Source organism: Equus quagga, chromosome 5 (assembly GCF_021613505.1).
Source record: "Equus quagga isolate Etosha38 chromosome 5, UCLA_HA_Equagga_1.0, whole genome shotgun sequence".
In the NCBI taxonomy this organism is placed as follows: Eukaryota; Metazoa; Chordata; class Mammalia; order Perissodactyla; family Equidae; genus Equus; species Equus quagga.
Genome location: NC_060271.1, coordinates 25563940 through 25589983, shown reverse-complemented (window position 1 = coordinate 25589983; position 26044 = coordinate 25563940). Strand labels below are relative to the sequence as shown.

At 40.3% G+C, this 26044-nt stretch overlaps 1 protein-coding gene and 1 non-coding gene across 13 annotated transcripts in view; both read right to left on the bottom strand.

Annotated features, from left to right (window-relative positions):
• Positions 1–26044, bottom strand: part of PUM1 (pumilio RNA binding family member 1) — a 122259-nt gene that overhangs the window by 21941 nt on the left and 74274 nt on the right. For 5 of the 12 annotated variants that reach the window (XM_046663370.1, XM_046663373.1, XM_046663372.1 and 2 more), the window contains 6 exons: positions 24822–24926; positions 20459–20610; positions 15284–15422; positions 13851–13994; positions 12396–12692; positions 11079–11315 (listed from right to left, as the gene is read on the bottom strand). In XM_046663370.1, the coding sequence (XP_046519326.1) occupies positions 11079–11315; positions 12396–12692; positions 13851–13994; positions 15284–15422; positions 20459–20610; positions 24822–24926 (1074 nt within the window). The remainder of the gene's footprint in view (positions 1–11078; positions 11316–12395; positions 12693–13850; positions 13995–15283; positions 15423–20458; positions 20611–24821; positions 24927–26044) is intronic. The other 7 variants (XM_046663371.1, XM_046663374.1, XM_046663380.1 and 4 more) reach the window with 3 other exon arrangements.
• LOC124240536 (small nucleolar RNA SNORD103/SNORD85) lies at positions 15096–15171 on the bottom strand. The gene has a single exon (XR_006888924.1). It is a non-coding gene; the product is annotated as a small nucleolar RNA SNORD103/SNORD85 (small nucleolar RNA).

The following is a 26044-nucleotide window of genomic DNA, read 5'->3' as shown; positions in this document are numbered from 1 at the left end:
TTACAAGAAAAGAGAACAGTAGCCATATGGCTGCTCCTATATCCCACTTCAGAAACAATTCTTTCTTCCCTGACCCAAGATTGTGGAGAAGTGTGCAGAGGCGGTAATCTAGCAGGTCAGCAGGTACTGGGAGAGTGTGATAGCAAGGAACATGCTTAAGGAGAAAGAAGAACACGAATGCACAAAGTTTTGAGAACAATCTAAAGGTTTTTAAGAACCTGCTCACTAAGAAAGGCATTTAGGGAAAGGTAACAAATCAAGAGAGAATCAGAAACCAAATTCCTAACCAAACATCCATATCAATACAGAGGGCAGCCAGGTCCTTGGTGACAAAACTGAATGACAGGACCACTCTGAACACTGTCCTACCTCTATACTTCCAGTTATGTGGGCAAATACACGCACTTATCATTTAAGCCACTATTAGTTGGATTCTGTTACTGTGGCCAAAAGCATACTGACTGATGCATACCACAAAGGGCAGGAGTGAGTAACAGGGAAAACCTCCAATAAAGCTTCATACATGTGCCTTGCAGTTTTGATTTTTGGCTCTAGTCTCCTTGGGTACCAGACAGCATACACACACAAAGCACACACATACACACACATAGGCACACAGCTTTTATTACTGACAAAGGAAGTATACAAATCTGAAAAAAGAAAAGAAATTTCCCCAGGTACTATATTGTAAATGGCAAACTGAAAGTTAACAGGAGTATTTTGCCTAGGCCAAGTAATTTTTCTTTAAACATTACACCAGTGTTTAAAGTAGAAATTTTTGCTTAAAATTGTAGTTTTCTGGTTGTTTTTGAAAAGGCACCTGGCAAATAGCAGGCCATCAGTAAGTATTTGTTGAGTGAAACTCCTTTAGATGGGGAATATGCAGAAACGGTATTTTCCAGTTAATTATAGTTTACACACCTACATGCACTTGTGTCCAAACACCCGTGCCCCTGGAGGCGGCCCCTGAAAGCGTCTGAATTCACAACCCTTGTTTGAAAAGGAACATTTCATATAGGGGCTCAAAGGGAGTCCCTTAGTGATTTCACAGTTTTCTACAGTATTTTGACATCACAGAGCTGTGTCTTACGACAACATTCCACAGAAATTATGGGCTTAAATGTTTTCTTTACACTAGTATTTGCATGTTTCCAGTTCCACACGTAAGGGGCTTGCAAGTCACCATTCCATCCTAACAACAAGTAAAAAGCTGAAGAGATTGAAAAATCAACAGTTCTTCTTGGATCCATAGAGAGGGGAGGACACACAGCAAACCACTGCCCCAAGACTGGACAGGCGAATAAAGACCAGCACAGCTGCCAGAGCAGGGACCGGTGGAAACTACGGCCAGAACCAGTAAGGACCAGAATAGGAAAACCTGAACTGTAATTGACAAATTGCTAGAGGCTCAGTGTGGACAACTCTGAGAGTTGAAACTCCAGGGGGACCCAGTCATAGGAAGCCCCCACAATATTGTAAGATTTACCTCCAGGAGCCAAACCAGGTCCCTCAATAAATATCAGAAAAAAATTTCCTCAGGCTTCCAGCAAGGTGAAGAGAAAAGGAACAATTCTGAAATAGGCCAGAGCACTTATTAACAAAGTCTGCCCCCCTCAAGGGAAACTAGTTAACGAGAACCTAATCGGCCGGGTTATTATCAGAGACTGCGCTGACACTGACCTGGGGAAATACACAACTCCAGCCTACTCAAACCATCCTGTCCTACCAAAAGGAGGATAAAGAAAAAACCTAAAAAACACTTGTGTAGGGGACAGTCCAGAGGCAAAGGCTCACTAAAAAACTAAGACCTAATCCCAGGACTATAGAACACCCCCCCTCCCCCACACCCTACCCTATCACTAAAAGCCTACTTACAACAGTTCCTTTTACCCAGGATATCAGGCATGGCTGTCATCAGTAAACTGCAAGGCATACTCAAAGGCAAAAACCACAATTTGAAGAGAAAAACCAAGTATCAAAAACATACATGGCAGGGATGTTGGAATCATCAGACCAGGAATTTAAAATGACTGTGACTAATATGCTAAGGGCTCTAATGGATAAAGTAGACAGCTTGCAAGAATAGACGGGCAACGTAAGCAGATAGAAGGAAATCCTAAGAAAGAACCAAAAAGAAAAGCTAGAGATTAAAAACACTGTAACCGAAATGAAGAATGCCTTTGACGGACTTATTGGCAGACTGGACACAGATGAAGAAAGAATCTCTGAGCTAGAGGATCTGTCAGCAGAATCCTCGAATCCCCAAAATGGAGAACAAAGACTCAGACAGAACATCCAAGGACCGTGCGACAACTACAAAAGATATCACACCCACATGATGGGAATACCAGAGAAGAGAAAAAGGAACAGAAGTATCTGAAAAAATAATGGCTGAGAATTTCTCCCAATTAATGTCAGACACCAAACCACAGATCCAGGAAGCTCTGGGAACAGCAAGCAGGATAAATGCCAAAAAAAATACACCTCCACACATCATTTCAAATTACAGGAAATTAAACATAAAGAAAAAATAAAGAAGCCAGGGGAGGAAAAAATCTTACCTATGGAGGAACAAAGATAAGAATTGCATCTGACTTCTCCTCAAAAAGCATGCAAGCCAAGAAGAGAGTGGAGTGTATTAAACATTTTGAGAGAAAAAAAAACACCAACCTAGAATTCTGTATCCTGTGAATTATCCTCACAAGTGAAGGAGAAATAAAGATTTTCTCTGGCAAACGAAAATTGAGGTAATTTGTTGCCAGTAGACCTGTCTTGCAAGAAATGTTAAAAGTGCTTCAGAGAGAAGCAAAAACAATACAGGTCGAAAACTGTGATCTATATAAAGAAAAGAGCTTCAAAAAAGGAATAAGTGAGGGTAAAATAAAAAATTTTATTTCTTATTCTTTTTTTTCTTTTTGCTGAGGAAGAGTGGCCCTGAGCTAACATCCGTGCCCATCTTCCTCTACTTTATATGTCGGACGCCTGCCACAGCACGGCTTGATAAGTGCGTGTGGGTCTGTGCCTGGGATCCAAACGAGCGAACCCCAGGCTGCCAAAGTGGAGTACACAAACTTAACTGCTACACCACAGGGCTGGCCCCTATTTCTCTTAATTGATCTCAAAGACAAACAGTTTGTTCAAAATAATAATAGCAACAACGTATTCAATTACACAATGTTTATGCTTGTATCATTTTATATACCCTTATGTATGCTTACAGGTAAGTGAAATCAATGACAGCAATGATACAAGGGACAGGAGGAAAGAATTAGAATTATTTATTATAAAGTACTCACACTACTCGTGAAGTGGTATCATCTAATTTGAAAAGTGAATCTGGATTAGCTGTAATGTATGATGCAAACTAGGACAACGACCAAAAAGTAAAAAAAAAAAAAAAAAAAAGTAACATATGTTAAGAAAGGAGAAAAAATAGAATCATAAAATGTTCAATTAAAACCACAAAAGGAAGGAAAACAGTAGAAGAAAAAGACAAGAACAAAGGCTACAAATAGAAAACAGTAAGTAACAAATACGATAGATACTAGTCCAACTACATCAATAATCACTTTGAATGTCAATGGTGTAAATGTATCGATTAAAAGACACTGTCAGAGTAGGTCAAAAAATCTGACCCAACTATATCTTGTCTACAAGAAACCCACTTTAAAAACAAAGACAAACATAGGTTAAAAGTAAAAGGGTGAGGGGCTGCCCGGAAAGTTCCACGTGCTCGGCTTGGCGGATCTGGATCCAGGTGCGGACCCACTTCACTCATCAGCTGCACTGTGGAGGCACCCCACACACAAAATAGAGGAAGACCGGCACAGACGTTAGCTCAGGGCCAATATTCCACAAACACACACACGTAAGTGGATGAACAAAAAATATACGGTGCTAAATTAACACGGCCTTCAGCTGTTTTACATCAGTCTATGAAAGGCTTTTCTGCCAGTAGCCATCTAGTATTCCAACCTCTTGCTACATGGAATGTTTTGGTTCCTTTGCTTTTTGTACTCATAGATCTTTGCCTAATGGGCAAAGCCCTGCCGTATTTGCCTTTAAAGATAAATTCCCCAACATCTGTCTCTGTATTAACACAGGCAGAGGCAATACTGCTCACGGAAATGTTTACAAAGTAAGTTCTCCCCAATCTACCCCCTAATACCATAGCCAGGTAGGTCTAAATTGAAATAAGCTAAGAGATAAATTGTCTTTAGTATGTAATACTGAGTCCAAACTAAGTTAACTTTCACGTGGTTAGTTTTACAGACGACAGGTCACTTTCAGAGAACCAGGTGAGCAACCACAAATACTGCGTCTCCCTTCAGAAAGGACAAGCACCTAAAGGCATACGTGACTAGTTAGCCTGAAATCAGTACCGCTTACTGAACGATAAATTAGAATCACCTACCGCTGCTCAGGCAGGGACAGAGAAAACCTATTTGTGTTTGAATTTTGTTTTTCTTAAAAAACTAAGAACACATACAACCTTGAATTTAAGGGACAGGAAGAATCAATTTTAAGAAGAAAGGAATTCTATCATGACAATAAAACTAAATGCTTGCATTCTTTCGCCCTGAAAAGATGATGAACATTAGAGCTCACTTCTACTGTATTTCAACACTGTGGGAATCAACAGGCACAATACTTTTCTCCCAGGGAACATAAAAAGCCTGGAAAGTTCTCAACCATGTACCTGATAATAAATTACACCTGCTGCTTCTTGATGTTTAGCGTTTAAAAACGGCACAATCTGGGGACTGTGGAGAAAATCATAAGCTGGAGAAGCATTTCAGGAAGTGGGGAGGGGGTGGGTAGAGGATGGAGAGATCCATGGGTAGGCAGGACATGAAAACGTAAAGTAAGAACTAGACCTTTGGGTTACTCATATCCACATCCTTTACTTTCCCTTGTTGAGGTAAAAGGTGGAATTTATTAGAGATGGATGCTTTAGGTACAGGTGAGAGCCTCAAGGCCTCAGGAACCCACATATAAACCACAAATGAGGATTACAGACCTAGTTGTTAGTAATATTAATTAAATAGTAATATTACTAATTACAAAAACAATACTTTTAAATTGAGAAATATAACACATACTTAGGCCAAACAAAATAAATACTTGCAAAACCTGCCTTGCTTGGGGTCATAAAAAACTATTCTAAATATGCATATGCATGTGTGTATATTTATGTATGCGAGAGATGGGAGGGGGATTGAGAGAGGGAAAACGGGAGGAAGATTTCACTTTGTAAACATTTACCACCCAAAGGGCCGGTCCCGTGGCTGAGTGGTTAAGTTCATGCGCTCCGCTTTGCTGGCCCAGGGTTTCGCTAGGTGGAATCCTGGGCGCGGACATGGCACTGCTTGTCAAGCCATGCTGAGGCGGCGTCCCACATGCCACAACTAGGAGGACCCACAACTGAAAATACACAACTGTGTACCAGGGGCTTTGGGGAGAAAAAGAAAAAATAAAAAAATAAAAATAAAAATTTACTACCCTACGCCAACAAATTTGACACCTTATATAAAATGGAGAAATTCCTGGAAAGTCACAAATTACCAAAACTGACTCAAGAAGAAATGGAAACTCTAAACCTGTAAGACGTAAAGAAACTGAACTAGTAATTAAAAATCTTTCCACAAATAACACCAAGCCAGGATGGCTTCACTGTTGAATTTTATCAAATGTTTAAAATAATACCAATACTTCACAAACTCTTCCAATAAATAGAGGGGGATGGTCCATTTCCAACCTATTTTATAAGATCAGTATCACCATGATAATGAATCAAAGAAAGACATCACAAGACAAGAAAATGATAAATATCCTTCATGAACATAGATGCAAAAACCCTCGACACGCCTATTAACAAACCAAATCCAACATGACCAAATGGGATTTATCCCTGGAATGCAAGGTTAGATTAACATCCAAAAAGCAATTAATGTAACATAACATATTCAAAGGATAAACACCATATAATCATCAACAAATGCAGAAAAAGCATTTAACAAAATCCAAAACCCATTCATGACAAAACTCTTAAACTTGGAATATAAGGGGAACTTAACCTGATCAACTGCATCTATGGAAAATCTACAATGATCATACTTCAAGGTAAAAGAGGAACATTTTATCCCCAAGATCAAGAATAAAGCCAGGATGTCTGCTCTCATCTATTCCTTAACACAGTGCTACAAGCTCTGGCCTGTGCAATCGGGTAAGAAAAAGAAAGAAAAGGCATCCAGATAGGAGAGCTGGCTTTACTGCAGGTAACATGATCTTAAGGACTCCACCCAAAATTATCAGAATTAAGTAATAGGAACTAATTAATTAGAAGTAATAAGTACAGCAAATTTGTAGAATACAAGATCAACATACAAAAATCAATTATAGTTCTATGTTCAACCAACAGACAATCCAAAAATAAAACCGGAATTCCATTCACAAAACCATAAAGAAAAATAAATACGTAGGAACAAAATTTAACAGAAGACGTGTAAGACCTGTACGCTGAAAATTTCAAAACTTTGCTGGGGAAAATGAGGCATGCATGAAGATGAACTATCACCTCACACAATACATAAAATTAACTCAAAATGGATCACAGGCTTAAATATAAGAGCTAAAACAATCAACCTTTTAGAATAAAGCATGGTAGAAAATCCTTAAGAGCCTGAGCTGGGCAAAGATATCTATACCAGAAAGCATGATAAATTGGACTTCATCAAAACTAAAAGCTATTGCATTTCAAAAGATACCACTGAAAAAACGAAAAGACCAGAAGAAAATACAGTCATATGTCACCTAACAACAGGGATACGTTCTGAGAAATGTGTTGTTAGGCAATTTTGTCACTGTGCAAACATCATACAGTGTTCTTACAGAAACACAGATGGTACAGCCTACCACACGCTTCAGCTATACCGTACTAATCTTATGGAACCACTGTCTCACACACAACCCTTCGTGGACCAAAACGTCATTATGTGGCCCAGGACTGTATATCCAAAGCCATATCTGATTAAAGACTTGTATCCAGAATCTACAAAGAACTCTTACAATTCAATAAGACAATCTAAATCAAAAAATGCACAAAAAAAGTGAGCAGACATTTCATCAAAGACATATGAACGGTTAATGAGCACATGAAAAGATGTTCAACACCATCAGTCATTAAGGAAAAAACTATTAAAACCACAAAGACATACCATTTCACGCCCACCAGAATAGCTGTATTAAATAAGACAAATAAAAAGAAATGTTGGTGAGAATGTAGAGAATTGGAACCCTCATACATTGCTGAAGGGAGTGGAAAATGGCACACGAACTTGGAAAACAGTTCGGCAGTTTCTCAAAACGTAACAAAACTAACATAAAATTCAGCAATTCTACCCCTAGAGAAATGGAAACGTGTCCACAGAAAGACTTACATGCAAATGTTCATAGCAGCGTTATTTCTAATAGCCAAAAACAGTAATCAAGAGACATCTTCAACTGTAAGTAGTTGACAAAATGTGGTATACCCACCAAATGGAAGACAGCTCAGCAACCAAAGGGAACAAACTACTGACACACATTACACTACGGATGAAATTGCCAAAACATGAGATGGAAAGATGCCAAACCAAAGAGATCACATACTGTATGGTTCCATTTATATGAAATGTCCAGAAAAGGCAAATTTAAAAACAGAAAGTCAGTCAGTGGTTGACTGGGGCCTAGGGTGTGAATGGGGATTAACTGTAAATGGTCATGAGGAATCTTACTGAGGGGATGAAAATATTCTAAAACCAACTCATCAGGATGGTGGCACAACTCAGAAAGTTACTAAGAATCACTGAATTGTACACCTGAAATGGGTGAATTTCATGATATGGAACATATAAATCAATAAAGTTGTTTAAAAAAAAAAGAAGTTTGGTCTTTAAACAAGAGGTAACAGGACAAGCATTGAAGAGTCTTAAGCAGGCATCCAAGAAGTGACTGCTGAACAAATAATGAGAAAAATAACTAAACTGATTTTTTTTAGAGTATCATAACACATCTGATTACTGGGAGGAAGCGTGAAAATTATATCATGGAGAAAAGATCCACACTGGGATATCAGAGACATATGCTGGAATGTGCATTCAAATACTTACTAGCTGTGTAGTATTACGAATGTCATTAAACCATGCTGAGTTTAAGCGTCCCTGTGTGAAACAGTTATTTCATTATTTAACACATGAACGAACACAATGAACGAAGGCTTAAGAGGGTTGTTAGTGATCCAAGAACGGAACCCATGGCTGGTGGCAGCAGTGAAGTAGCATTAATGATAGAAGCTATGTTAGGGGTGGCCAATACATATTTGGGAAAGGAATAAATTTCTTGCACCAAAACGTCTTTAGGGTTTTCGTAGACACTCTCAGAAACGAAGTACCAAACCTCTATTTTCTCTAGGTTAAAACTAAAGCATACAAGAACCCTTTTCTCAAGGAAACAGACTGAGCTGAGGCAAAGCTCTACCGATCAAGACACAAGGTTCCTCAGAAATGACGTGCATGAGTTACGTACTACATGCAACAAGGCAAGTCCGATGTAAACACTTAAAACTAAATCGCTTAAACAAGGCTGATGTTTTTTTAAAAGGGAAGATACGTTAAAACTAGGCAAACAGCAAGAGTAATTAAAACAAGAAATAACTCGCACGGATAGTTATTTCCTACTTTACAGGGAAGCATGAATTGAGGAAGGAGGAAGTATTTCATTAAATTGCTGACATACTTATTGGAAAGAGGAAAGGCACTATGCATGCAAGCAACGTTTCCAGCTCCATTTTCAAACACCAAAAACCACAGCATTTAGTTCAGGGGTTGACAAGCTACAGCCCACAGGACAAATCTGGCCTGCCAACTACTTCTGTAAATCAAGTTTTGGTGGAAGATAGCTACGCATTCATTCACATTTGTCTGTGGCTGCTGTCCCACTTCAAGAGCAGAGTTGAATATTCACTACAGAGACCATCTGACCTGCAAACCTAAAAAATTTACTATCCGGCTCTTTACAAAAAACATTTTGCAGATTTAGTTTGTTCAGTACTCAGTATGAGCTGACACAGTTCAAATGTTTAGACCAAGGAATTACAAGGTAAGATTTCTGGATTTGATAATGCACGGGTTTAAAAGATACGCTGGGCACATCATGTGACAGGATGCACACTGACACTGCATGCTTTGGAGTCAAAAAGGTTTGACTGTACATCTGTTCATATATGAGAAGACTTGGGCAAGATATTTAAGTCAGTAATACCTCGCTTCTGGATCAGGGCACAACACCTATACCTTCCAGAGTTATATGTACAGCACCCAAAACAATTAAGAGTAGCACATAATAACAATTCAATAAACATTAGGTCCTTCCATCTACACAGTAAACTAGCACTTTCACCCATCCCTTATAATTCTGCAGCAACCCTCAGTCTTCAAAGCCAGGCATTCTGTCACTAGGAAACAACGTTGTGCAATGTGCACCCATTCCCTTATCTATTCAATATGGACTGATTTACCAACCTGGAATGTCTCTACAACTTTTCTAAAGTAATGTCCATAGATAACCTGAGACAATGAATTCCACCACTATAGATTTCACTGCGTGAAATTTTAAGATACACACACAAATGTATACGTAAATATATAGATACATAGTTTTGCCTTAAAACTAATCTCTGAAACTCAGAGATAGCACTCTTAGTTCTAGAATAACTTTATTATCCTACCCCCTTCAAGACTTCTTTCGATTTTTATAATCATTTCCCAGCCTTTGTCTTTCCCAACGAAAGCATCCTATTCGTTTTTAGTCAGTCCTCATTTTTGAGCCCATAAAGCCATTTTTAATCTTGCTGGTTAAAAACTGGGAAAAGTCCATGTAAACTATGGACTTTGGATGATAATGATGTGCCAGTATAGGTTCACCAATTGTAACAAAGGTAGCACTCTGGTGAGGGATACTGATAATGTGGGAGGCTATGCATGTGTGGGGCAGTGGGTATATGGGAAATCTCTGTACTTTCGCTTCCATTTTGCTATAAACCTAAAACTACTCTAAAAAAATAAAGCCTTACTTAAAAAAAAAAATAATAATAATAAATAGAGGATTTAAAAAACCCAGACTCTTCTTAGGCAAAGTGGCCATTCATGATGATTTTTACCAGGACAGTCCTGATTTAGGTCTGTCACCACAGAGTAATTATTAATAGCACCCCCATTCACTCTCAGAAGTGTCCTGGGTTGCATGATAAATTATATGGTCACTCTACTTCTATGCCTCAACTTTCTCCATCCAAAAAATAAATCAGTACTTCACAATCCAAACTTGATAAATAACTGGAGGAAGGGAGAATGCACCATCTCCCATCTCTGCAAAGGTTTAGAAATATGCCATCCACAGTGTTAGTACAAGTTTTCGGTCTTACAGCCTACTGCTTAGGATCCTCTTTTCCCTCCTCGTTTTCCAGGATCTAGATGATAACACTTTTAAAATCCCATAGACATAACAACCTAACCATGTAATCGGGAAACACATTTCTATACTCATTAGCATATGATTCAGTTTAAAAAGTATATACAATTTTTTTAAGAATCTAGGAAAATGATTCAAATAAAATGTTTTATGTGAAAAAGATATTAAATGTATACATGGAGGGAGAGTCTGAAAAATAAGGCAAAATATTAATTATGGTGATATTTCAGTGGTGATACATTCTTTTTCTCTATGTCTCTGTGTTTTCCAGCTTTACTTAAAATGAGTCTGTACTGTGCTTACAATGGAAGTTTCTCACATGTAGCCAAAGAACAAGACGTTCACACTAAAGCTGAAGTGAATATCCGGGGGTGCACCCAACTTTAATAAATCCAGACCGGCTACGCTATCTAGGTACAGCCTAAACAACATGAGGTACTTAAGGAAGGCAACACCCAGGACACTTCTGGGATAAAGGGATTGTCCTTTGCTTATGCAAAGTACTTCTAATGTCATCAGTGGCAAGAGATTTCTCGAGTTCAAGGTGGGGTTAGAGTAATGGTTCTTACCCAGGTTTAAGCTTGAAGAGGATCCGTGTGAAGAGAGGGAAGGAGGTGGTGTCTGTGAATGTCCTGGTCCCTGACTAGGGAGAGGCATGCCCACGGGTCCAGGAGAGGAGGAAAAGCTAAGGCCGTTATAAAAACTGTGTCCAATGGGGGTCAAGCTGCTCGATGTCCTCTTATAAAGGTCACTGCTGCCAGTCAGGGAGTCACGGCGGGAGCCACTGCCAGTGTTGGAGTTTGCAACTAAAATGGAATTAAAACAATGCAGATAAGAACAGGCCTGTTCTTCGAAGAACAAGCCCAGTGATCTGTTCCTAACGCTCTGATACAGACTCCTTACCACCGCAAATTTGTCAGCAGAGACGGCCTAACCGTTCAGGTGGCAGTTCTAGGGGCAGGTAAAGTAATAAAGAGGACATGGCTTAAGTTAACAAGAAACTTCTGTTCAAACCATCACACGTATGCTAAATTGACCTTCCTTTTGTGTCACATATTATGGGGTGGGCGTGGGTTTAAAAGCTCTGACGGCCACATAAGCTATGGAAAAGGTGAAAGAAAATGGGCTGGAAAGAATGCCTTTCATCAACCCAAAGGTTCTAGTAGAAAAATGGAGTAGAGAAAAAAGATATGTCAATGGGGTATTGCCCCACTACATAAGAATTATATATGAAAGCCTGTTTTCTCAATGGGTTCAATCAAGAGTTATTACTAGGCCCCAATTCCAATTTAAGATACTTTCTCCCAAACATGCCCTTCTCTTTTGAGACTACACTATTTTACAAACACCACAATATACCATTATTTACCTTACTACTTCCTGCTTTTTTCTCCCATCAAAACATTAAAGATATCTTGGTCTAATTTCCTTCCTCCCACTTTTCCATAATATCCACCTTAATACTTCTCGCAAGACTAGAGAAACCCCATGACTCTCTAAGGCCTGCAGACTGTGGAGTTCGCCAACCCGTGATCTTTGCTAAGTCCTCCTCCTTCACTTTTTGACATCTACGTTTTTATACTTCCCTCCACATTCTTCCCAATGCCTATAAAAATCTCCCCTGCTTTTCTAATCCCTGAAACAAATTGACTATGAGAATATAAATAAGTAGCAACATGAGCATAAACCTAGAACAGGCCCCAACTGTATCACATGATTTTAACAGTCCATCATCTCAAAGATACGTGAGACGGCTGGATTCCCACGGGGCTCGGTCCAGATCTGCCTGTGGTATCTGTCCAGGGTTCCATGCATTGTCAGTGTTTTGTAAAGATTATAAACATAATTAAAACTCAGTTTTAACAGCACATCAGTCTGATTTCTACCTGCTGTTCCAAACCCTCCCAGGGCCGATCCCAGGGTGGCGCCGAGAGAACTGCTGCTTCCAAATCCCAAGGACGTGCTGGCGGGCTGGGCCGAGCCCTGGGAGAAGAGGGAGCTGCTCTGCGAACTGCTGCTCAGAGAGTTGTTGCCATAGAAAGAGCTGGATGCCAGGTTGTTACTGGGCTGCTGCTGGGGCTGGGGCTGAGGCTGCTGGGTTCCTAAAGGGCGAAATGGTCCATTTGTTGTTCCAGCAAGACCACCGGCTGCTCCATTTGCTGAAGCTGCGGCCGCTGCAACAGCTATGAAGAAGAAAGCAAACCATCTGGCTGTTAAAGGAGCCGGCCATATTTCCAAACTACACTGTTATCCTTTAGAAAACCTTTTAATGCTGCCAGATCTTTTCAAAGCAGACGGAAACCTTGTAAAGAACTATACAAATCTGTCTTTGATCCCTTCATCTGAAGCTTCTATTTTCTATTTCAACTGTCAATTTGAAGTCAAAATACCACTGGAGCCAAGTTCACGACGGTGGTAGCTTTAAAGGGTCTGAGTTTAAAACAGGTACAGAGATCAAATGTACTCATTTTAAATACAACCACTTCCTAAAACCTCAAGTTCCACAAATACCTATGTTAAGGACATTTTTCAAGAACCACTGGCGACCAAATACTAGAGTCCCTCCAACTCCTAAGACACTTGAGCACGCTGCTCTCTTCAAGATGTTCCCGCACTGGTTCCTCATTTTCAAATACACATAAAGCTTAAAATAAAGCCTATTACCCCTCAACCAAAATTTATGCTCTGCCACTCCTTACTACTCCTCCCTCCCACTTTCTCCATCCCTGCCCCAGCGCAAAAGAAAACCACCAAAAAAAAAAAAAAAAACCAACAAGAAAAACACACATTATCTTAAAACGATGACATGGATTACTGTAAAATTAGCCTTGGACTTCTGCCAAGGGTGCCATCTTCAATGAGTAATCCAACTTCTGACGCCCGCACTGGAGCAAGTCCTTGCTGCTAACCAGCTGGTACTTGCTGTCAACAGAACCAGAATTGAGGTCACTTGCTGCTTTGGACTCTCTGTCTGAAATATTACTGTGTAGAATTGCTACACTGAGAATTGTCAAAGTATTTTATTTTCAACGTATTTTAAAAGTATCATCTGGGGCCAGCCCAGTGGTACAGCAGTTAACTCTGCATGTTCTGCTTCAGCGGCCCTGGGTTCACCAGTTCGGATCCCAGGTGTGGACCTACACATTGCTTGTCAAGCCATGTTGTGGCAGGTGCCCCACGTATAAAAAGCAAAGGAAGATGGGCACGGATGGTAACTCAGGGCCATTCTTCCTTAGCAAAAGGAGGACTGGCGGCACTCAGAGCTAACCTTCCTCAAAAAAGGATATCATCTGTCACCCCCTTTAGATCTCTGACATGAGTCCACTAGGATCTAAGCTCACCTGCTTGTGCAGCTGAAGAACTAATAATGACTGGGGCGGGAGCTACAAGTCGAACAGGAGCGCCGAGACCATTTCTCGCTCCTGCGTTCACCACAAGGGCACCAGTTTGGTCATAGTAGGCAGCAGGAGCCAAGACCGGATAACCTGGGAATATCAAGCCAACATATAAGTATATATGAAACTAACAAATGCCTCCTGAGCACCAGCATATTGTAAATAGTCACAAACTCAGCTCTGGGGACAGACAGACCTAGATTTATACCCTGGCTTCACCACTTAGACAGCTGTATGACCCTCAATCACTGGGTATCCATTTCCCCATCTGTGAAATGAAGATAATACCTGCCTCATAAAGTTCTTGTGTAGATGAAAGGGCGAATGTGAAAGACCTAGCATGATATCCAACACAATAAGAGGTAGTGTTATTTACCACCCACTACCTGTTAGAAAAGGAACTTGGCGGAACAGGGAATACCTGTGGCTCTTCAAAGTGCTAACCAAAGTTATCACCAGCAATCATACACTGGCAATTGTTTTTTTTTTCCTTGACTACACAAATAACAGAGGGTACAAATGATTACAATCATAGTACTTTCATGCCACATAATAATCTCAGTACAAATATCCTGCAAGTTAGCAGGAAAAACCTAAACAAGCTTCCCAACAGGATCTTTCAATACCCTATGAGATGGAATCTCCAAATCCCATTGAGCCATAGAAGAAACCACAGGTGACTTCCCAATAAAACAGAAGTGTTCAGTAATTAACAAAACACAGTAGGCAAGTTAAAGTTACTCACTGAATTCATAAACAGATCAGTTAATTAGGCTATGCTCCATGGTCACTAAGAATCCATAAACTCAGGCTGAGGTCTCACAAGGGCCTGTTTCAAAGGAAGCACCTCAGGCTACATCCGATCCATGAAAAGAACAGGACCAGGTGCCACTGAGCCCAGAATAACATATATTCAAGATATATACATATCTCAATGGTAGGCAGGCAGCTACAAAGCACCTCTACTGTTGGTTTGGGAGAAAACCAAGAAACGTCAGGGATGACCCTATGAAGGAATGCTAAGAATTTCTTCCTAAAAATGCTGTTCAAAGACATCAGCATAAAAACTAAAGCTCTGGAGTGATGCTAAAGTAGCCTGGCCACTGCTTTTATCCCTGATCGTCACTCAAGAAAAACAGCATATTCCAAGCTGTGTGTGGAGATCACAGATCTCCAACATACAAGGTTAAGACTGGCTCAGAACAACTAGGTGCTCTCATCAATGAACTAGGGTCTAAGTGAGGGCAAGTGTGTCATCCTTGCCAGTCTCCAAATCACAACAAGCCTAAGCAAGCCGAAAGTACTGCCGATTCTCCTCTCACTCTCCCCCAATGACAGAGTTTCTTCTTAAGGTATTAGGACAAACAACGCAGCCTCACCTGGCATGCCCGCAGCCAGTCCTTGTCCAAAAGCAAGAGCAGAATTCACTGCTGCAGCTGCCACTAGTGGATCTGTTTGCTGTCCCTGCTGGTTCTGATTCGGGGTCAAAGGACGCTGGCTGGCTCCTCCACGGAGAACCTGGGAGACAGAAATAAATCAATTACTTTTTTCTCACTGGCAATACCTAAGACCTACCATGTGCTCTACGTCTGGTCGACTTTTAAAAATTAATAGTTGTAAACCATTTTTCTTATAGTGGTTTTATATGGCATGGCTATTAGGATGAAAATTCAATTAACATCTCATATAATGAAATTTCCTTCTACAATTCTTAAACATATTATCTTTATAAGCAGTCAAAAGCATATAAAAGTGTTGATTCATTCATTAATCACATACTTAATGCCTACCATCTGGCAGGTACTAGGGATAAAGCAATGAACAAGACAAAGCCCTTGCCCTCTTGGAGCTTCTGATCTAGTGAATGAGACAGACAACCAACAGTAACTATAACAGACGTCAGTGCTCTGACAAACAGAGGGTGACGAAGGAAGAGTACGATGGAGTGGGGGAGGGGGTCTAGACAGGACGAACAAGGATAATTTACCCACATAATTAAGATAAAATACCTGTGTCTTTAAAAAACACACACACACACAAAAGAAGTTATATTTTCTTTACGGAATATGAGAGCATTTTCTCTACCCTATGATACTATTCCCATTCATCAAGGCCCAAATGGCCCCAAATGAGCTCCAGATTTGATGTAGGAGGCTTCTGACCTGTTTCTATTTCTCCTGCCATAACATTCCACAAACACACAGCAGTCTAAATGGAGACGAGTATTTGTCAAGAACACTGACACGTGAGCGCAGAAAACTAGTTCTGCGACTGTGATAAAGGATCTACGTTTTATTAAACAGGTATCAAGACGCTGGTAAACACTCCGAATTCTCGAAGAATCTACTCCAGAAGATCTATATACTCCAGGAAGTAAGAACGCAAAACCCAAAGACCAAGGCTAAAAATTACCAAAGTTTATGGACGACGCATTGTGCAATGTCTTCAAAGACAGAGTTCTTAGATCGTTTTCACTATCGCTTTGCTATTTATAAAAGACACGTGGTCAGAACGTGGGTACAGATTATTCTTGGTAAAAACATTTGGTAAAAAATGTAAAAGACAAACACACCAACAATCAAATATTTATTACATGAGCATAAAGTGGACAACACTGTCCTTATTGGCAAGAAGAGATGCTAGACACTTAATTTACCCAAAGACTCTTATTTCCTTATCTGTAAAACTACTGAGAGTAACAGCTCATCTTGCAGACGTGTTGGGAGTATTAGAACTAACGTCTGCAAGGCACAATGCCTGGTACCCCAGAGACAATCGATAACCAACAGCTAACTGCCATCAACATATTAGGCAATTTATTTCTGTTTGTGACCTAAAGAATCTAACAGACTTTACAAGAGAAGGAGTGCTTCAATCTACAACGATAGAAGAGTGAAGGGAGGCTGCCTAGGGGAGTGTTTGGGCCAAGACTTAGCAGATGCCTAACCAATAACCCAGAAGACCTCTCACTCTAAGAAAAGTAAACAGCATGTACAGAGATATGGCAAATACTAACAGCTCAAGAACTAATAAAACATCAATGAGGGGCCAGCCCAGTGGCACAGTGCTTAAGTTCACACGCTCTGCTTCGGAGGCCTACAGTTCACAGGTTCAGATCCAAGGTGTGCACCTGCACACTGCTCATCAAGCCATGCTGTGGCTCCATCCCACATACAAAACAGAGGAAGACTGGCAAAGATGTTAGTTAAGGGCCTATCTTCCTCACCCCCCCACCCCAAAAAAAAACTCAGTGAAAGGTTCGTTTTCACAGGACATAATCAACTAGGCTTGTGTGTGATTAGAAATTGTGTGGAAAGGTCAGGGGATAGGGGAAGGGACAAGGTGCCAGAATAAAGGGGTGGTCCAGACTATTGAGTGTTGTTGTAATGAAGACAGTGACATGTTTCCTTTTTGCCCACTCTCCAGAAATCTGTGTGCTACCTTGATGAAACATCACAGTTCTTAAGTCAGCTGCCAAAGTTCATATATTTCAATTTCACCAAGAGCCACTGGGTCTGGATTTTATGGAAACAAATACATAAAATTTCACAAGTAACATTTTAACATCTAACAAAATCAAGAAAAATGACTCAATATCTATTTGTAAAGCACTATCCTAGGAGTAGGTTTACTACCTATCTTCACAATGCAAAAGCTGTTAAATTCAAACTTCTCGCCAAAGGTGCTGAGTTAAACTCAGTAAAATCTACCTGTACTTAACAGGCAAGCAGATGCTCCATGGGGATATTTTAATTAATAACCATTCATCCTTCTGTTCACCATGCTCACTAGATGATCATCTACAGTCTCCCCCAGTCAAGACAGTGCAGAAGGCATTCTAAACTCTGCTCTCTCACAACGCAATCTCCAACACCAACTCACCACCAAGTTTACCACCTGTGCTTGGGTTCAACCCAACACCTAGGATTTTTTCTTTAACAAACATTTTGAAATAGAAGAGAATTCAATTTTATCAAGTGTCAAAGGAACCTTCAAAAAGGATGAAAAAGGAATCAGAAGTAAGATGGAATGGCTGGAATGTCACTGAGTCTGCTGAAAGTTCCAGCAATTAGATTTGGAATACTTGGCGTGCCTAGAACATAACAAATGCTTTCTGATAAAATGTAAAGGCCAAAAAGGCAAAAAGCAAAGTTTAAAAGGGTCTCCCATTTCAATGACTATGACAAAGGAGTTCACCAAGAAAATTCTATTCTCCTAAAATAACTTGAGAGAAATCGGCAAAAATAACACAAACTAAAATTTGCCACCCTATTAAAAAGTAATGCTAATAACATTTTCATAGTAGGGTTTGTAACTATGGGTGACAGAAAACTCTGAAATGCAAATTATCATGATTATTTTCTAGCTAAGGAATCTACATTTGAAGAAGTTATGCAACTTGCCCTAGCTGCGACCTGGTAAGAGACAGAACAAACCCAGATCTGAGGTTTTCTATAACTGCAGACATCACAATATGGTCAGAAAACAGCACAGGTTGGGAAATTATAGATTTGTGTTCAAATCTTAACAACTTAATATTTGTGTGACCCTGAGTAGACAAATGCCATTTCCTCAATCTTAGGATGGGAAGTCATATATTTATCAGAATCAGAATAAGTAAAAGAGGGGCTGGCTCAGTGGCATAGTAGTTAAGTTTGCACTCTCCACTTTGGTGACCCAGGTCACAGGTTCAGATCCCAGGCATAGACCTACATACTGCTCATCAAGTCACACTGTGGCAGCATCCCACATACAAAACAGAGGAAGATCGGCAACAGACGTTAGCTCAGGGCCAATCTTCCTCACCAAGAAAAAAAATAATAATAAGTAAAGGAAATTATACGTGGAACACTTAGCTTTAAACAGAAAGTCTTCAATAAGAAGTACTGTACTATTGCTATTTTTCTTGTTTACTCTATTAGACCTAATTTTAAAATATGGTAATTACTTCTGTCCTCCAAATCCACAATAACTCGGCAGCCATTTAAACACAAAGATGATCACACAAATAAATACCGACTGTCCACAAAGAGTAGCTATTGTAGTTATTATTGATACACACCACTGATTCTCTCAAGAAATTATCTGCTGAATTCCCTTAGATACCTCACACTATTGCAAGGAAAATCCCACAGCAGCTTCCGATATCTTACTATAAAAATACTGACCTACGACAAACTAGCTAGAATTGCAAGACCTGTGTTTGTCCTATAATTTTGTGGAATCTAAAAAATTAAACATGTACTCTTTTACTGAGATTGATAAAAAGCAAAGAACTCTTGTCTGGATCCTATCATATGTGCATATACGAGCATGGTGTTTTGTCTCAAAAAACACATTTAATTTGCGACGCATATCAAAAGCCTAAATCTAAGTGCTCATTTTATTTGCTTGAAAAAAATTCCATTTCTAGGAATGTATTCCATGGAAATAATCCCAGACTTATGCAAAAGGATATTGATCAGTCTATTTATAACACAAAATACTAAGTTAAATACCAAATAATAGTGGACTGGTGGAAATAAAGTATGGAATAGTCTTTGATGGATTTAATACAGCCAGCAAACATTAGGTAACATGGAAAAGTGTAAAAACAGGAGGCAAAACCATGTGGAAAGCATAATCCCAATTTTAGAAGGCAGAAATTAAATAATGAGGCTAGAATGACAGATACTAAACATTGTTTTTTTCTGACATGAAGACTTAGGGTGATTTTTTTTTCTTTGAGTTTTCCAATTCACCACAATTTTCAGGAATAAATAGGTGTTATTCTAATAAGCAGGAGAAAATGGCCTATTAAAAATAAAAAGACACACAGTCATGTGTCCCTTAACAACGGAGATGCCTTCTGAGAAATGCATCATTAGGCAACTGCATCACTGTGCACACATCCGAGTGCGCTTACATAAGCCTAGATGGCACAGCATGCTACACACCCAGGCTCTATGGTACTAATCTCAGGGGACCACCATTGTCTATCTGGTCCGCTACTGACCAAAATGTCGTCTCATGGGGCACATGACTATATTTAGTTTTGCAGTTATTATCCTTTCCCAACTCAATTAAAAAGCTCTTATTCCTATAAGTTAAAACAGATATAACAGGTTTAAGATTTATAACCAATTCAACAGATGTTATAAATAAGCAGTCTGAAGAACTAGTACCTCCCCTTTGATGGCAACTTAACTGGTAAGAGAGCCAGAAGTGATCTGAGAACGGTGCTTAGCAGGTTAACTATAGTATGGCAGAAAGAAAATTTTACTGTCAGTATGAATACACACTTTGCCACTTGCCAACTAAGTACCCTTAACTGGACAATCCTCTAAGCAGTTTTCTCATATGTAATACCATGATCTCACCTAGTTACATGCCCAAGGACCTAACACATAAAAGGCATTCCACAAGCACAGTGAAGTCTGAGCCTGAACTCAGAGAACACATAAGAGGGAACTCGCCCATGCACAGCATTTCTCTATCAGGACCAACATTACCTTTCAATCATATGCGATAACTAAAATTCACACGACGCTGGAGTACATTTTGTTTACATTTACCTGCTGCTGCCCTTGCTGAGCCTGTGGGGTGGTTTGCTGATTAGCAGAATTAGTTGCTGCAGCGGCAGCAGCGGCTTGCTGCTGGAAAAGACTGGCAGGGTAGACTCCCCAGGGCGTAACTCCGTAATACTGGTGAGGGACCACAGCTGGGCCTAAAAACAGCAAGAGTAAGGTAAGGAAGGTTAGGCTAGTCGAATCATCTCAGGGTTTCCAAACACTACATCTGACTCAGCACATCCTACTACAAAATATTAACTTAAGTATATACTGATTCCCTCTAGCTAATCATGAATTCTGTTTCTTAAATACAGAAAATATTATACATGATCCCCACACCAAAGTCTTCTAAAGTCAGTAATATACTCCAGGACTAGAGAAAGAAGCTAGCGAAGGACAAAACACCGCAGATACTGAAAGGGAGAATAAGTGATAGAAGCTCGAGGGGGTGGGCTTAAGGACAGATGGAGGACTTGCCCTTGGTCAGGAGGAAGGCAAAGGCATGTTTTTCCTCTGAGAAAGAAAGGAGAGAGGATAGATACAGACGAAGTCTGTTGTTAGAAGGGAAATAAATGGAGAGTTTATGTACTGGAAGTGATGGAACACAACAAAAGATGACGTGGTACCCTGCTTTCACTGGTGAAGATGGCACCTGAGGTGACTGATAGGGACAGGGGTCCTGGTGCTTCATTACCTCCAGAAATAAGAAGATCCATCAGTCTTCTGACAACAAAACCTCAACACTCCACTGAACCTCCACTGCTCAATTCTAAGAGGCTTGGTTTTCCTATTTCTACTTTTAAAGTCACAAAAGGTATTCAACACAACTACCTTTAGATATCAATAAATGAAATTTTACATTTAAGCCAAAGTTGAAAACAAATAGAAACAAAAAATATATAACATCTTGGCTTCTTACAGACCTGCTGAGTGCCCTAAACAAAACTAAGCATTTCGCTCTAACCTAAATTATCTGTTCACCTTTTTTTTTAAGAATTTTTTTTTATTTTTCCTTTTTTTCCCAAAGCCCCCTGGTACATAGTTGTGTATTTTTAGCTTGGGGTCCTTCCAGCTGTGGTATGTGGGATGCCGCCTCAACATAGCCTGATGAGCCGTGCCATGTCCACACCCAGGATTTGAACCAGTGAAACCCTGTGCCGCTGAAGCAGAGCGTGCGAACTTAACCACTCAGCCACGGGGCCGGCCCCTCTGTTCACCTTCTTGAGCAGCAAGCTGCAGCTGCAGACTCTGCCACTCAGAGGAGGCAACAGAGAAGTCACAGAGCTATGCAGCAACCTGGGTGTGGCAGAAATCTAAACCATAGAATTCTCTGAAGCTGCTGGCAAGAAACACCAAGGCTGCATATTTGCGAGCCAAGACATGTGCTCAAAGCCAGCTCCTCATATCTGCTGAAACCCATCTCCACTGAGAACTTTCTTAGTTAAGGGAGAGTTTAAAACATGTGCACCGTGACTGAGTAACAACCATGCCTTCCAACGGACTTCCAAAGAGTGTTTCAAACCCATCTATCTCACACAGGAGCTAATCCTACAGAAACACACACTCCAAAGCAAAAGAAACTGCACGTTTTTTGTTTTCCCATTTTCAGCTTCTAAAACACAAATAAGTCAAATAATATCACTGTCCAAAATTGCTCTGACATTCTCATTTGGTATTTTCTTTACCTGTGGGCTGAGCCAAGATCAAGCAGCTCTGTTTATTAGGGTGCCCACTGGGAGACACCACATCTGGGTGCAAAATGAAGGCACTGCTTAGAAAAGCTAGGCTGCAATATGAACTAATTCTTTTAACAAGCAAATGCGTTAAAAATTCTGAACTTATCAGAAGCTGAAGAGTCCAAAAACCACACCTGCAAGTTAAAATGAGTGGTGAGCCCCCAAACTCATCTGACTAGTGTTTATAAAGCAGGGTGGGTTTGGGTCAGTTAAAGAAAAGAACGAAAGAGAAAAACAACACAGTGCAGGGCCCACCTGAGCCTCAGTTTTCTCACCTGTAAAATGGGTGCAATAGGTGTAGGAGGGTTGCCACATCTATCGTGAAGGATTGGTGTGCAACCTGCAATGACAGTCCCAAGCCTCCCTCAAAAGCCAGCAAAGCCAACCTCCACTGTACACGGGCTACGGTTCCCATACACATTCACACCAGCTTTGACATCTTCTCAACTTGCCTTGCTACTCTGTTCCCTGGTCAGGCGGCCTATGGCTGAGTTTAGGAAAATACCCAAGGGCGCCTCATGAACTGAGCTTGGTTCATGAGGATGCCTGCTTCAATTCCTACGTGATTAACACCCCATGAGAATACGCAGTTTCACAGTCTGGGTAGTTAACATTTCCAGTTCTAGGTGAAAGCCCTCAAGTTATTTTCAGGCTGGCTGACATGATGACTACAAAAAGCAAGATTTTCATCGCCAAACTGTGATCTCAGCAAGAACAAGTGTGTCATCCCTAAGACTGGTGAACTGTTTCAAATAACATGTAGTAAGTTAGTAGAGGAAGAAAGTACTGAGAAGACAATTCAAGGTAACATGGACAACGTATGCTTTGGTGACGTGCATGACCTAAGTCAAATCCCGACGCTGCAATGTTTAAATCGTGTGGCCACAAACCTAACAGCTCTCTGAGCCCCAAATTCCTAACCTGCAAAATCATCCAGTAACTTCTACGAGAGAAAAAGCACTCAGCACAATGTCTGGCAGAGAGTTAATAAGAGTTCAATAAATATTAATGGCAGTTAGCAAGGATCATTCTGGTAGGAAGAGCATTCTATATCCGCCAAAGGCAAGGGGCACAGAGAAACTATACTACATATATTCCCATTACAACCCACGCCAAAATGTGAACAATTCTAAAGAAAATGAGAAATTCTATACTGCATTTGAGTTCATAATTACAAATCGCATGTTATATAATAAGTGAAATCTTACAATAACACTTGGTCATGATTAACATGACTTGGAGGGCTCTGGCCCCACAGAATATTTACTTTGGAAGACATTCAGTTTCTCCTAACATTGAATTCAATCTACCACATATTTATAACCCCACTATGGTGACAGCAACTGTGTCACACAGAGTCAAAGAACAAAAATGCCTACCCTTGAAAGAGTTCAGTCTCAGGGGAAATACGCTCACGTATACATACAGAAGCAAATAAACACAAAGCGCTAATAAGTAACAGAGAAAGAACAGGGAAGGGTGAGTAAAACAAGGCTTTCTAGAAGTGACAACGCCAGCTAAGAAGTTTCCTAGGCAAAGAATGGGAAACGAGGGGCCGGCCCAGCGGCATAGCAGTTAAATTTGTACGTTCCATTTTGGCGGTCCAGGGTTTACGAGTCCATAGCCCACACAGAGACCTACACAAAGACCATCAAGCCACGCTGTAGCGGCATCCCATATACAAAATAGAGGAAGACTGGCACAGACGTTAGCTCAGTGACAATCTGCCTCAAGCAAAAAGAGGAAGATTGGCAACAGATGTTAGCTCACGGACATTCTTCCTCACACAAAAAAAAAGAACGGGAAAAGAGTTTACTACAAAGGACTAAGGAGACCATAGGGTCCAAAGACACGGAGACCTACGCCAGTGTGGCATCCGCAGCAAGCTAAAATCAGTTTAGTATTGTTAGAACGTACGATGTGAGCCAGTTTGGAGGGGGAGAAAGTGGTGGACGTGTACAGACATCATGTACAAGTCACGGAGAGATTCCTATACATTACGGGTCTCCATCCTCGCAAATTCTCAGAATGTCACGGCAGCTTCTTAAAAGTACTGATCTCAAAGAACAACAGACCACCACCATCCAGGTAGGTTGGAATGACCAGCCACGTTTGATAATAACTGCAGTATGTTATATTACGATGGATAAGACAGAAATCAACGACGGGTTTAAGCAGAAGGGTGAAAGGGTTAAGATTTGTGTTCGAGACAGTTTTCTTGAATAACTTAGCGGGGGTGAAGGAGTGGGGAGAAGCAAGGAAATTAGGAACACGTAAGAGAACAGCTGCAAAAGCCTAAGTAAAGAGTATAAGGACCCAGACCACGGCTGACTAGAGGTAGGAGGAAGACCTGGGGCAAGGGGAGAAATTCCCGAAATACATATGGGCAACTGGTGGTTCCGTGGATCAAAAATACCTATACAGAAGGTAGCTGATTAATTTGCCTTTGAATACATTCAAGTCTGAGGTTACAGCTAAGCAGAGATATCCAGCTGGCAGGCAGATGTCACTGGAAATCAGGAGAGAAATCTCCACGGGTGACACAGACGTGTGAGAGTATAAAGAACGCATGCCCATTAGAACGACATCTTAGCAGGCTGAGCAAACCCCTCCGCAGCAGAAGGTCTCACCTAGCGTTGCTGCTGCAGCCAATCCAGCTGTGTAGGGGTCCGTCCCCGGGGGAGCAGCGCTGATGATGTACGGATTGGGGACAAACGCAGCGGGAGCTAAACCTGCTGAAAACACACCTGTCAGTAAAAACACACTTGACTACAACTGCAGCCCTACAGAACACCTACAGAGTTTGGCTTTCATTCCAGGCTATAGGTGAGGAAAAAAGAAAAAAGAGAACATAGGACAGGTTGAGAGTAAAGAGAAACTGTAAAAGATAAAATAATCCCTATGCTAAAAATTATGGTGACTTTATCTATCATCTCTTTGTTTTTACCTTTGCTAAAGAATTACAATTAAAACTGTTCTGCAGTTTTAAATTCAGCACAATTTTTAAAAGACCATTAAAATTATAACAGGCTAAAATAAAGCAATTTAAAAGACTTTGTAATGGGATGGAGGTAAGAATTTATTTCCATTTAAAACAATATTCCACGCAGTTTTCCTCAAAGAAAATGTATGAGTATTTGTAAAAACTACCATCTATAATTACAACCATAAATTAAACCAGACCCAGGCAAAGGCCTTCACGCCTGGCCTTACTGTGTCTAGGTTGGAAGCACATCTTTCCTTGCACAGCATACCACAATCCATGACTGGCAATCTCCTTTCTATTCAACCATGTCATGTTGACACATCAAAAGAAAAAAAATTCTACTTCAACTTATTGATACTTATAGCACTTTGTTTCAGAGACTTTAAAAAGGTCAGGGGATGGAGGGGGAGGTGTAAGCAATAAAACAAATATATGTACATCAAAATATTAACAATCACTGTACGAAAAGAGTAAAGCTATTTTAAAAACCAGCAATTACATGAGAACACTTTTTAAAATTTTTAATACATGCTGCTTGGAAAATGGATTTATAGGTTCCATTTGCTGCTTAATAAGATGAGAAGTTGATACATCCACAGCCTATACAACCCCAACAAGGACAAAATTATTGTTATTTAATAGATTTCATCTAATCTTACCAACAGAGTGGATGCTAGTCACTACTGTATAAATACTCTAAACCCAGAAACAGTGAGACAGAACAATAGCTGGACACTAAGAAATCTTATGATTTGAGGTCTAGAAGGTGTGCCAAAAATAAAGAACATGGCTCAAAACAAGTGAACAAGAGAAAGAGGCCATGTACTCTGAGGGATTTGTGTGGCTTTCTATCATCAGTCCACGCTA